We start from the raw sequence: 14,115 nt of genomic DNA, 5'->3' as shown, positions 1-14,115 counted from the left end.
CCTCAGCTATTTACAATCTCTGTTAATGACTTAGATGAAGGGACCGAGTGCAATGTATCCAAGTTTGCTGACGATACAAAGCTAGGTGGGAAAGTAAGATGTCAGAAGGACGCAAAGAGCCTGCAAAGGGATATAGACTGGTTAAGTGAGTGGGCAATAAGGTGGCAGATGGAGTATAATGTGGGGAAATGTGAGGTTATTCACTTTGGTAGGAAGAATAGAAAAACAGAATACTTTTTAAATGGTGAGAAACTATTAAATGTTGGTGTTCAGTGAGATTGGAAACACAGAGAGTTAGAATGCAGGTACAGCAAGCAATTAGAAAGGCAAATGGCATGTTAGCCTTTATTGCTAGAGGGTTGGAGCACAAGACTAAGGAAGTCTTGCTACAATTGTACAGGGCTCTGGTGAGACCACACTTGGAGTACTGTGCACAGTTTTGGTCACCTTATTTAAGGAAGGATATACTTGCCTTCGAGACGGTGCACAAAGGTTCACTCGATTGATCCCTGGGTTGTCCTATGAGGAGAGATTGAGTAGATTGGGCCTATACTCTCTGGAGTTCAGAAGAATGAGAGGTGATCTCATTGAAACATACAAGATTCTGAGGGGGATTGACAGGGTAGATGCTGAGAGATTGTTTTCCCTGGCTGGAGAGTCTAGAACTAGGGGGCATAGTCTCAGGATAAGGGGTTGGCCATTTAAGACTGAGATGAGGAGGAATTTCTTCACTCAGAGGGTGGTGAATCTTTGGAATTCTCTGCCCAAAGGGCTGTGGATGCTCAGTCGTTGAGTATATTCAAGACTAAGATAGAAAGATTTTTGGACTCCAGAGGAATTAAGGGATATGGGCATAGGGCAGGAAAGTGGAGTTGAGGTCGAAGATCAGCCATGATCTTATTGAATGGCGGAGAAGGTGCGAGTGGCCGTACGGCCTACTCCTGCTCCTAATTCTTATGTTCTTATAGTACCAACAGGCTGGCATTTTAACCATGCAGTAATTTTAAGTTGATCAAGACACCCACCAGAGACAGGCAGAGGCCTCATGGATACATGCAAATCGGGTAATATGACACAATTAGGACACCAAAACAATTTTAACTTGAAATAGAGGAAGCCCGCCCAGTGCCCAACCCGCCAGTAAACCTAACAAGATTGGTCTCTCAAAGTCACTGAAGCAGTATTTAAAGGGGCATTCATCTGCAGGTAATTGAATCATAGGATCTGTGTGCCATTGTGCTGTTTGAATTGCCAGGAGAGTTTTCAGCTTCCAGATCACGTCTTCCTGGTTTTTTTGCCTTACATACTCATTAAGCTCTATCTGCCTATCATGGCTGCTTTATTGCTGGTTTCATTTGGATGGAGGAACAGTTAGTGGAAGAGGTGCAGCAGCCTCAGTAAGCAGATCCAGCAGCAACTGGTCCTATGAAAAGACAGTAGGTGAGGGGTGGGTGGGGGGGGCGTTGCGGGGGCTGTTCCTAGGAGGCCATACCCAGCACACAGGGTGTCCAGGCCAACAGTCACTTTCTTGGATCTTTCTGAAGAGCAGTGGATCAGGAGGCCGTGCTTCTTCAGGCAGACTGTTGCAGATCTCTGCAGCCTCCTGTGCCAGCTGGACCAGTGAGCCATGCTTTGCCAGTAGCTGTAAAAATCATCACAGCCTTTAACTTTGTTGCCACTGGCTAATTCTAGTCTGCTATAGGGGGGAAGGGAGCAGCTCCCATATCTCCCAGTCTGCAGTGCACAGCTGTATTAAGGTCAACAATCTGCTGTTCACCAGGGCTAACCAGTACATCATGTTCCACAATAAACTCAACAGTCAACACGAAAGAACTTGGAGATTTACAGCAGTGGCTGGCTTCCCTAGCTTCCAGGCATCAGTGACAATACACACGTTGCCATTAAGGCACCAGAACATCAGCCAGCAGCATTTGTTAACAGGAAGGGCTACCACTCCATGAATCTTTAGCTAGCCTTTTGAACACAGATATGTTTACAGAAATTATTAAATTATATGTATATACTTCGATATTCAGTGTGTATGTAGTAAATATTGATGTATATGTGACACACTGTGGTTGATTTTCATCGCTCCCCCTCCATCAGGCAAGAATGGCTGGCAGCACAATGGTAGCAGGACCTACTGCCCTATTCCCACTGACATCCGGGTCACTGCCAGTTTTGATGGGGGCCCTGAGATGCACAGCTCAGGCACTGGCCAGAAACAGGCAGGAGTTTCATCAGCCCATTTAAATGTAATTTTTCTCCACCTCAGTATTTTTGTGATAAATCCTTGTCACCAGTAGTTCACTTCCTCCAAATATTCCTCACTGTGCATGTACAAAGCTTATGTCAGTGACCGAAGGTAATAATGTAATATAAAAATGTAAATATAAAATAATACACGAGTAAAATTAGCTTGTCTAATTTTGATGCATTTTGTTTCTCCTTCACAGCGTCTGGTTGAAGCTGCTGAAAATGCTCACTTGGAGCACGAATATAATTCAGATTTGGAGGTAAGCAAATTATCTTGTCAGGAATGTGCTAGTCAGTTTATTTTCACCAATCATTGATTGCCGTATTTGAACAACTGAGTATATCTGATGAAGTATTTCAGTGACTAAAATAGGCACTTAACCTGTTGACCTTAAGGCAGTATTGCATCATTTTCTGCTACATCCCTATGAATGGTTGTGCATCCTGATATTTATCATTTACTCTCTAGAATAATGGAAATGTTTCCCCTGAAACCTACCTCCACAAAATGACTTCATGGCCCAGAAATTCGGGTCCCAACGCGTGAGTACGGACGGAGTACTCACGCGTGGACCCGATGGAAGTGCCGGAATCTTGCATGCACTACGCATGCGCGGGAAACCGGCACTTCCGATCCTCTGAACCAAGGGGTTCAGAGGTAGAACGCGTGCGCGTGGGAGTCTGCGCGTGCGCGTTGAACTTCCTTTTTCTTTACAGGTTTTAATGTGCGGGTAAGTCTGTACATTTTAGAAATGTAAAAAGCAGCCGTAAGGACTTCATTTTCAAAGGTAAGTGGTCAATTATTTAAAATTAAAACATTTTTTCCACAGGTTTTTTACTTTTAAATCCTTTAAAGCAAGGTAAGTTTATTTTTAGCCCTGTTTTTTTATAAAATTATTTTTTTCAAAAATTTAAATTTTTGTTTAAAATAGTTATTTAATGTCATTTATAGTTTATTTACAAAGTGTAATTAAAATTTTTTTTTTATTTGAAGGTAAAGTACAGTTTTACAGCCTCAGCATTTATACGTTTTGACAGGTCTATCTGTCAAGACTTATGAATGGAGCATTCCCTGCTCCGATTGGCTGCCTGTTGCTCACGTGATCCCAGGGGACGCATCGCACTAACTACGCCCCTGGGACACGCCAGCATAGCGCGCCGGCCCCTGGGACAGGCCTCGGAGAGGAATTCCACGCAGGCCAAGAGGTCAACTGCCGGCGCGCTAGGTAAGTGTAGGTCGGGGGCTTGCACCCGCGGGAAGCCCCCGACCCGAATTTCTGGGCCCATATATGACTCAATTTAAAAAAAAAAAAAAAATCAGTATTACTTTATTATTAATAAGATAAACTTTCTTGATCGTTCGCTATCATTGAGTTTGAATTGTATCATGTCAATATTTCTGTATCATATCTAATACAAGTGGGTTTGAATTCGTTACGTTTTATTATATTTTGAACATACTGTAATTAACAATTCTACTTACAAAATCCATTTTCAGGAAGGGGAAAACTAATTTTTTTATAAACAGAGGATTTATTTAGCATGTGTTTTCAACAAAAATCCGCTGTTTTCATCCAATGACTCTTGGAGTTGGAGGGCTCTGTTTTCCCAGTAAAAGTCCTACGATTAGTGTTATGTAGTGATGAGAGTAGACAGCTTTTTTGGTTTGCTAAATGGCAACTGGATTCCTGTACTACATACCATACATGCGAAGGTGAGTAAGATTTGAAGTTATTGATGGTAGTAAATTGAAAGGAAACAATTGTATACAAAGTACAAAATAAGTAAGGAAGGAGAATAACTTTAAATTCTCTGTGCTGAACTTGGAAAAGCCGCTTTATTTTCAGACATAATTGCAGGATAAGACAGAAACACATAGGCCTAGAAATTCAGTTGGTTGCGCCAGCCGTTAGCGCCTTAGGAGGAGTAGATTCCGGGCGTTAGGCGGCTTGCGCCCGGGCGAAGCGCGAACTGCGCCTCGCCCCAACTTCACTAGAGATTTAGCGGCGGCGCAAAGTCTTTGCGCGCGCTCAGCTGTGCGCGCAGATCATGACGTCATTTCCTCATGCAACGCCCTTTGTGCGCCCCCAACCAGAACTTCAGTCGCGCCGCCCCATTGTGCGCCTGGCGCCCCTAGCGACTGTGAAGTGGAACGGTGCTCAGCCGATGCAGGGCGCGGGGGGCGCAAATTAAAGGCCACTCATCCTGCAATATAAAAGGCTGCCATTTTGCAGCACACCTTCTTGCGAAACGGATCTTTGGAGAGGGACCAAGGTAGATAGCTTTCTGCTTTGGCCCAACACTCGGACAGGTACTTCTGGCTTCAGGCCACAGCTTTCAAAAAGTTTTTGCCTTCATTGACATCTCATTGTTTGCCAGCATATTATGGGGGCTGCAATGGGTGTAAACGCTGGCTTTCTCAATTACATCCAAAGGGCTCAGAGACGCCATGAGAGACTGGCAGCCCTGGCTAGACAGAGAGGGGGCAACAGGCGTCGGCAAAGGAGGCCTTACCCACCCAGGGTATACCGCCAGCAGTTCTCCTATCTCAACATGTCTGAGGAGCAGTGTGTTCGGAGGCTGCGATTCAGAAGGGAGGTGGTCACAGAGATCTGCCAGCTGCTTGCCGGTGATCTGCAGCCACAGCTGAGGTGCAGGACGTCTCTGTCGGTGGCAGTGAAGATGACGGTGGCTCTCAACTTCTATGCCACTGGCTCATTCCAATCCGCTACTGGGGACATTGCCAACATCTTCCAGTTCGCCGTGCATTGCTGCATCCACCAGGTGACCAATGCCCTTTTCAAAAGGAGACGTCAGTTCATCTCCGTCTCCATGGCCCTTGACAAGCAGCAACAGCGTGCAATGGGCTTTGCAGCATTCGCGGGCTTCCCCATGGTGCAGGGCGCCATTGACTGTATGCATGTGGCTTTGCGGGCACCTCTGGAGAATGCCGAGGATTACCGCAACCGGAAGGGCTACCATTCGCTGAACGTACAGCTGGTGTGTGACCACAGGCAGCTCATCCTAGCTGTCAATGCCCGCTTTCCAGGCAGCAGCCACGATGCCTTCATCCTCCGACAGACTTCTGTGGCTGACATGTTCCAGGCCCAGCCTCACCCACGAGGATGGCTTATCGGGGACAAAGGCTATCCTTTGTGTACCTGGCTGATGACCCCGCTCCGTGCGCCCAGCACCCCTGCTGAAGAGCGATACAATGAGAGCCATCAAGCGACGAGGAACATCATCGAACAAACAATCGGCGTCCTGAAGCAACGGTTCCGCTGTCTCGATCGTTCCGGGGGAGCACTGCAGTATTCGCCGGAGCGAGTCTCCCATTTCGTCGTCGTTTGCTGCATGCTGCACAACCTGGCTATCCACAGGACTCAGTCACTGCCACCACGCATTGGAGGACCACCTGAGGAGGAGGAGCAGGAGGAGGAGGACCAGCACAGGAGGGAGGCACAAAGTGCAAGGGCCGCCCGTCGCCGGCTTATTGAACGTCGGTTCTAGGCCCCCTCTCAGGGACTGGCTTGTGCCAATGTCAGCAGATGAATGAAGCCGCTCCACAAGCCCTCAGCCGAGCAGGCCAACCAGGACTTAACCAAAAAACCATGCACACTGCAATGTAACAACAAAAATTTATTGAAAACCTCTGCCCTTCCCACATTACATGCTCATGTGGAGAAGCCCCCTCCAAAAACACAAAACTACCAGTCTCGGCCTTACAAAAATAAAGATATACACCAGTCTCGGCCTTACAAAAATAAAGAAGGACACCAGTCTCGGCCTTACACAAATAAAGAAAGACACCAGTCTCGGCCTTACACAAATAAAGAAAGACACCAGTCTCGGCCTTACACAAAAACAGATATACACCAGACTCGGCCTTACACCAAAACAACTGCACAAGTGTCGGCCTTCCAACAAGCACCAGGCATTTGTGCATACCTCTACTTTTTGCCCTGCGAGGGCGATGCCTTGTGCATCCTTGCCTGGCCCCTGCCCGCCCTGCTGCTCCTCAATGGGAGCCCAGTGGCTGCAGCAAGGCCGGGGGAAGGCTGCTGAGGGGCAGATGGCGAGACGGCAGATGCCCTTGGGGGTCGGCCTGCACCAGCTCTGGCCTTGGAGGGGCCGGCTGCTGACTGCTGCAACTCTGGCTGGGCAGCAGCAGTGTGTCCAGCAGCTTGTGGCAGCTGCAATGGCGGAGTGGCAGTGTCGGCTGCAGGAATGGTGGCAACCTGGCAGATCGCAGGTGCTCGCTGGTCGCCTGACACATTGGCACTCGCACGGGCCAGCACTGCAGCATGCGCAGCAACCAGCTGAAGGACAGATTGCTGGGCTGCTGCTGCGCGGCGAGTACCCTGGCGAGGCCTGGCTGATCCAGCGAGGGTGGCAGCAGTTAGTGCCCATGTGGCCCTGGTCTGTGTCCGCAATACACCAGCCAGTGAATGGACGGCACGACTGAGCACTTGGCTAGAAGCCGACTGTGCTGCCGTGAAGTCCTGCAGACTCCTGGCCTGTGCTGCATTGATGTCCTGCACACTCCTGGCCTGTGCTGCATTGAATTGTTCCAGACTCCTGGCCTGTGCTGCACTGAATTGTTGCAGACTCCTGGCCTGTGCTGACCCGAATTCCTGCACACTCCTTGCCAGTGACTCTATGGAGTCAGGCATCCGTGCCACTGCAGCTATGAGCTCAGTGTGCCTGCGCTCAGCCTGGACGGCCATTTCCTCTAGGAGGCGCACCTCCTCTGCGCTGACCGTCGCAGGACTGGAGGCCGCACTCACCCTCTGGGGAGAAGTCCGCCGAGCTTCCCCACCCCTCCCGCGTTGCTGCAGGCCGCTGGGCCCCGGAGCTTCACTCTCCTCCGACCCTTCCCCCCGGCTCCCCTCCAGGGAAGACGTGTCCCCTACATCGGCATGGGCTGGCGCAGCTGAGGGTGGCACTGATGGGCCGGCTTCCTCTTCCTCCTCCTCGTCTTCTGAAGGGCTGACAGTGGCAGCTTGAGGGCCCGCCTCCTCACCTGGCGATTCACCATCTGAAAGCAGGAAGGCACAAGAGTAGCTTTAGAGTGAGGACAGGGCGGCAGCGAGGGAGGCATGAGTGGTGCCATTCACTGCATTGGTCGGACAGTGGCAAAGGATGCTGATCTGATGCGCAAGTGGAACGAGAGAGGTCCAAAAGGTCATGCCCTTACCATTGGTGCCCAGAACAGGGGCGGCATCTCCAGTGGCGACGGGGCCAATCAGCCGGCCTCCCATTATGCGCTCCACACGCTGATCGAGGTCGGAGAGCTCTTTGATGTCAGGACGGCCTCCCCCGGTCTCAGTTTGGTTGCGCCGGTTGTGCGCAACCTTGGCCTGCAAGAGAAAGGACGGCCTCTAAGTACAGTGTGTAGCCCTGATCTTGTCTGCACTGCCTCCCATGGTCGAATAGCTTGGACAGTGTGTAAAGTGCTGAATGTGCAAGTGATTTTCATGCCAGTCCCATAGCTGCTGGATGAGGGCTGGCCATTAGGGCTTTCAGGTCCCTTTGCCCATAATGTGAGGTGCACATGCAAGGATGAGGAGGACACTGGAAAGGGTACTCACCCTGACAACCCGAGTGAGGTCGTTGAACTTCTTCCGGCATTGCACAGCAGTCCTGGCAACCACGCTGTTGGAAGACACCCTGTTGGACACCTCCCTCCAGGCTTTCCGGTAGGCGCTGGGCAGCGGCCTCTTGCCACCTTCTGGGTACAAAACATGGCGCCTGCGCTCCACTCCGCCAACCAGCACCCTCAGGTCACCGTTGCTAAAGCGCTGCGCTCTCTCCCTGGCCTTCTCCATAGTCCTGGGCGTTGCACAGGTGAAGCTGAAGTGGTCAGGCCTAGGTTGAGGGCTGCAGTGTGCAGGGCGTGGCAGGCAAACAAATTGACCCTCCCCCTTTAAGAGCTGACCGGCGCCAGAGTGTCTGCCGTCAATCAAAAACTCTCCGCACCTGCGCTGCGCCCGGCCTCGGGGGTATCGCTCAGCACCGCTGGCTTAGCGCCTAAAGATAGTCGTGCATCGCCTGTTTTAGCGCAGCAGCAACCTCTTGGGGCGATGCGACTGAATATCGGCGAAGGGGGCGCGACTTTGCGCCGGGCGCAAACTTTAGCGGCCGCCCGACTTTACCGCCCCAAAAGTGGCTATACTGAATTTCTAGGCCATATAGTTTACCATTACAATAAAAAAATTATTTTGCAACAAAATTCAATTTATAAAGATGTCATCATCCTGTCCATTAATATTGTTTCCTGAATAGTCTTTATATTGCTTGTTAAGTTGCTTGGTACACTATCTGCTATGCTAATAGTACGGAGGCTCAGTTTATTTAAGGTAAATGGCAAAAGAACCAGAGGTGACACGAGGAAAAGAAGTTTTACACACCGGTTGTTATGATCTGGAATGCACTGCCTGAAAGGGTGGTGGAAGCAGATGCAAGAATAACCTTCAAAAGGGAATTGGATAAATACTTGAAAAGAAAAAAGTTGCAGGGCTATGGGGAAAGAGCAGGGGAGTGGGACTAATTGAATAGCTCTGTCAAAGAGTCGGCGCAGGCACCATGGGCCGATGGCCTCCTTCTGTGCTGTATCATTCTATGATTTAACAGGATGAGGTTTAATTTGTCCATCTGTATTAAAGTAATGATATGCTTATTAAAAAGGGAAAGGTACCTGGAAACCACAAGCAGGAGAAAAAGGAAAAGGGAGTCCGAGGGCATTAGTAACCGAGAAAAAGTATTGGGGACAAAAAAGGAATCAGTTGAGTGGAGTAAGTGTAAAAACTCAATATCAGGTGAAAAAGATGACAGTGGAGCTGGGAGACAGAGCTGAAAATTTGCTCAAAATAGCCACCCTATGGCAATAGTGTGGAATTGCAATGTGACATCAACATCGGAAAATTGAATGGAAATGTAGACCTAGACATTTGTCATGGCAAAAAATTATACAATGGTGTAGCAAAAAAAGTGACAGGACAACAGGAACTTAGGAAGTGCACTGTTGTCATCATCCTAGATGAATCTTAATCTTAGTCAAAATTATCCCGACATTTATTCTAATCTATCCAAATTTCTTTAATTTGCCTCTGATTGGCTGATTCTAATGTGGATTATCTCCCAGTCCTGATTTCCATTTTTTCTAGAGCTGCAGCAGACCAAGTAAGCTTAAAACAATCTGAAAACAAGCTAGTGTAAACGTAGGAAGGTTTAAACCTTTTAAACACTGATTTTTGCAATTAGGATAATTTACGCCTGCTACCTAAACATGTGTCTCTTTCTTACAAACACAAAGCAATCTTAAAAGGTGTGTTACAGCTCCCTGTCTACAAGAAAGTACCAGCTATGCTGTCTCCAACTTGTTAATTCACCCGCCTAATCAAATAAAACTCAGTGATTGACTGCTGCGTTCATTTTAAGAACACACAGCCTTACAGCAACATACACCTATGTTTTGTTTTATTTGCAAACAACTTTTGTGTAACTGCATCGGAACCAATGTACAATTCTGTGTAAATAAATATGAAACTGTACAGAAGGCCCAACAATATGAATCTAGAAATAGGAAAACAGGGTTTTTATGCTGGGTTGTTTTATGGATGATGATAATAACAATAGCATTAGTAAGAAAGCAAACTTGAATGAGATGGATGCAGCAATTGTATCAATTAAATATGCAATTAAAACCAAGATTATCTGAGATTAAAAATTTTAATCATGAGATTAATTGCAATTAATTTTTAAATCGCTTGACAGCCCTAGTTTGAATATTAAACATTTGATGAATTTCAATATAAGATTCTTCACAGATTATATATAACAACATTGTAAACTAGTCAAAATTATCTTTTGAGAGTCTTTGCTACTTTTGTACAATTTAGTTACTCAACATCACTCAAACAGATTATCTGGTCATTATCGCATTGCTGTTTGTGTGAGCTTGATGTACGTAAATTGGCTGCCACGTTTCCTACATTACAACAATGACTACACTTCAAAAGTACTTAATTGGCTGTAAAGCGCTTTGGGACGTCCGGTGGTCGTCAAAGGCACTATATAAATGCAAGTCTTTCTTTTTACCCATTTGGACCATGCTTTTCCCTGTTTAATAAATTGTGACTAAAAATCAATGCAATATCAGTAGAAATGGAGGGCGGGGACCAACAACAAAAACAAATAACAATAACAACTTGCATCTAATAAGAAAATTTAACATATCAAAAAGACCCACGGCACTGCACTGACGCACAAGGGAAAAATAAATGCTGAGCTACTGAAGGGGATATTAGAAGTGGCTACCAAAAGGTTGGTCGAAGAGGTGGGTTTTAAGGAAGGTCTTAAAGGAGGATAGGGTTTAGCGAAGAATTCCAGAGTATGGGGCCGAGGCAACTGAAAACATGGCTGCCGTTGGTTGGGTGAAAGGAGGTGAATGCACAACAGGAACGGGGGATTGCACAGCTGGAGGAGGTTACAGTGATAAGCAGGGGTGTGGCATGAAGGGATTTAATCACATCAATAATAATGATGAAAGGTTCTAACAAAAGGTCATTGACCTGAAACGTTAACTCTGTTTCTCTCTCCACAGATGCTGCCTGACCTGCTGAGTATTTCCAGCATTTTTTGTTTTTATTTCAGATTTCCAGCATTTGCAGTATTTTGCTTTTGTAATAATAATGAGGTATTGGGGGATTAGGAGCCAATATAGCTCAGCGAGGACAGGGGTGATGGGCGAGTAGGACTTGGTGTGGGATATAATATAAGCAGCAGATTTTTGGATGAGTTGAAGTTTACGGAGGGTGGAGGTTGAGAGTCCAGCCAGCAGAGCATTGTGATAGTAAAGTCTGGAGGTGACAATGGCATGGATAAGAGTCTCAGCAGCAGATGGGTTATGGCAGGGGCAGAGACGGGCGATACTACGAAGGTGGTAATAGGCAGTCTTTTATGATGGAGGGGATATGGAGTTGCAAACTTAACTCGGGTTTGAATAGGATGTAGAGGATGCGAACAGTCTGGTTCAGCCTGAGACAGCGGCTGGGGAAAGTGGTGCAATCAGTAGTATGGAGATTGTGGTGGAGGCCATGGCTTTGGCCATACCAATGTTTAGCTGGAGGAATTTGCAACTCATCTATAGGGATCAAGGGAGATGGTGGAGAAGTAGAGCTGCGTGTCGTCAGTATACAGTTGCAAGGTGAACCCACGTCTGTGGATGATGTCACCAAAGGGCAGCATATAAATGTGGAAGAGCAGGGGGCAAGTATAGATCCTTGGGGGACTCTGGAGGTAATGATGCAGGGGCAGGAAAAGAAGCTATTGCTGGAGATGTTCTGGCTATGATTGAACAGATAAGAGTTGAGCCAAGCAAGAGCAATTTCACAGAGCTGGTGAGTGGAGAAAATGCATTGTAGGAGGATGGTGTGATTGACTGTGTCAGAGACTGCAGAGAGGTTGAGGAGGACACAGAAGGATAATACACCATTGTCACAGTCACAGAGGATGTCATTTTTGACTTTGGCTAATGTTTTTGCTGCAAGCACGAGGGATCAAGGGTGATTTTTTTTTTTGGTGGGGTGGGAGAGGCAATGATAGCAGTATTGAAAGGGATGGGGACAGTACCTGAGGAGAAGGAACCATTTACAACAGCAGCTAGCATAGGGACGAAAAGCATAGAGGAAGAAAAGTTGCATTTTTAGCAGTTTAGTGGGAATGTAGTTAAGGGACCAGGATTTTGTCTCATGGATAAGATGACATAACATTGAGCATTTAAAGGGCGGATAAAGAAATGCAAATTCATGCCAGCTTAATGATTCAGTAATAACCAAGATAATTGGAGATGATTTAGCAGGGACATGTTATTTTATGTAGGTTCAGGTGCAACCACCTAATCCCATGTTTATTCATATCCAGCATTTTGATTGGTGATTAGCAGACATTTTCAGACACTGCTGTCTTTGTTTGGAAATGTTATGTGGTTAAAATGCACAACAACATTTCCATTACTAGCAACCATTTGACTTTCCAATTCACTATCCCACTCCAAAGAAAAAGAAAAAAAAGGAAGACTTGCATTTATATAGTGCCTTTCACGACCACCAGACGTGCCAAAGCGCCGTACAGCCAATGAAGTAATTTTGAAGTGTAGTCACTGTTGTAATATAGGAAAGGAAACACGGCAGCCAATTTGCGCTCAGCAAACTCCCACAAACAGCAATGTGATAATGAGCAGATAATCTGTTTTTGTTATGTTGATTGAGGAATAAATATTGGACAGGACACCGGGGATAACTCCACTGCTCTTCTTCAAAATAGTGCCCTGTGATCTTTTACGTTCGCCTGAGAGAGAGCAGATGGGACCTCAGTTTAATGTCTCATCCGAAAGACAGCACCTCCAACACTGCAGCACTCCCTCAGTACTGCACTAGATTTGTGCTCAAGTGTCTGGAGTGAGACTTGAACTCTTCATCGCCCTCCCTTCCAGCTAATCCCTATGCTCCTCTGTCTTACTTACTGATTCCAATACCAGACATATGAACCTTTCACACTCAGAAATTCCCATGAACCCTTCTTTACCATCCCGTGATTAACAGCAATGTGGTTGACTCTTAACTGCCCTCTGAAATGGCCTAGCAAGTCACTCAGTTGTAACTAACCGCTACGAAAAACAATAAAAAGAATGAAACCGGACGGACCACCCGGCATCGACCTCGGCACCGGCTATGGACACGGCAGTGGCACACCCAGCCCAGTCGACCCTGCAAAGTCCTCCTCACCAACATCTGGGGACTTGTGCCAAAATTGGGAGAGCTGTCCCACAGACTAGTCAAGCAACAGCCTGACATCGTCATACTCACAGAATCATACCTTTCAGCCAATGTCCCAAACTCCTCCACCACCATCTCTGGGTGTGTCCTGTCCCACCGGCAGGACAGACCCAACAGGGGTGGTGGCACAGTGGTATACAATCGGGAATGAGTGACCTGGGAGTCCTCAACATTGACTCCGGACCCCATGAAGTCTCATGGCTTCAGGTCAAGCATGGGCAAGGAAACCGCCTGCTGATTACCACCTACCGCCATCCCTCAGCTGACGAATCAGTACTCCTCCATGTTGAACACCACTTGGAAGAAGCACTGAGAGTAGCAAGAGCACAGAATGTACTTTGCGTGGGGGACTTCAATGTCCATCACCAAGAGTGGCTCGGTAGCACCACTACTGACTGAGCTGGCCGAGTCATGAAGGACATAACTGCCAGTCTGGGCCTGTGACAGGTGGTGAGATAACCAACAAGAGGGAAAAACCTACTTTACCTCGTCCTCACCAATCAACCTGTTGCAGATGCATCTGTCCATGACAGTATTGGTAGCAGTGACCACCGCACAGTCATTGTGGAGACGAAGTCCCATCTTCACACTGAGAACACCCTCCATTGTGTTGTGTGGCACTACCACTGTGCTAAATGGGATAGATTCAGAACAGATCTGGCAGCTCAAAACTGAGTACCCATGAGGTGCTGTGGGCCATCAGCAGCAGCAGCATTGTATTCCACCACAATCTGTAACCTCATGGCCCGGCATATCCCCCACTCTACCATTACCACCAAGCCAGGGGACCAACCCTGGTTCAATAAGGGGTGTAGAAGAGCATGCCAGGAACAGCACCAGGCATACCTAAAAATGAGGTGCCAACCTGGGGAAGCTGCAACACTGGACTACATGCATGCTAAAAAGCAGAAGCAGCATGCTATAGACAGGGCTAAGCGATCCCACAATCAATGGATCAGATCAAAGCTCTGCAGTCCTGCCACATCCAGTCATGAATGGTGGTGGACCATTAAACAACTAT

At 47.3% G+C, this 14,115-nt stretch overlaps 1 protein-coding gene across 1 annotated transcript in view; it reads left to right on the top strand.

Annotated features, from left to right (window-relative positions):
* Positions 1 to 14,115, top strand: part of cacna2d3a (calcium channel, voltage-dependent, alpha 2/delta subunit 3a) — a 1,196,772-nt gene that overhangs the window by 403,560 nt on the left and 779,097 nt on the right. Inside the window, exon 4 of the mRNA XM_086001643.1 lies at positions 2,457 to 2,516. Coding sequence (XP_085857769.1) covers positions 2,457 to 2,516 — 60 coding nt within the window. The remainder of the gene's footprint in view (positions 1 to 2,456; positions 2,517 to 14,115) is intronic.

This window comes from Somniosus microcephalus, chromosome 11 (assembly GCF_052327205.1).
Source record: "Somniosus microcephalus isolate GS21.2 chromosome 11, FLI_Smic_1.0, whole genome shotgun sequence".
NCBI lineage: Eukaryota > Metazoa > Chordata > Chondrichthyes > Squaliformes > Somniosidae > Somniosus > Somniosus microcephalus.
The sequence above is the reverse complement of the archived record's forward strand: the minus strand, read 5'-3'. Positions and strand labels throughout refer to the sequence as shown.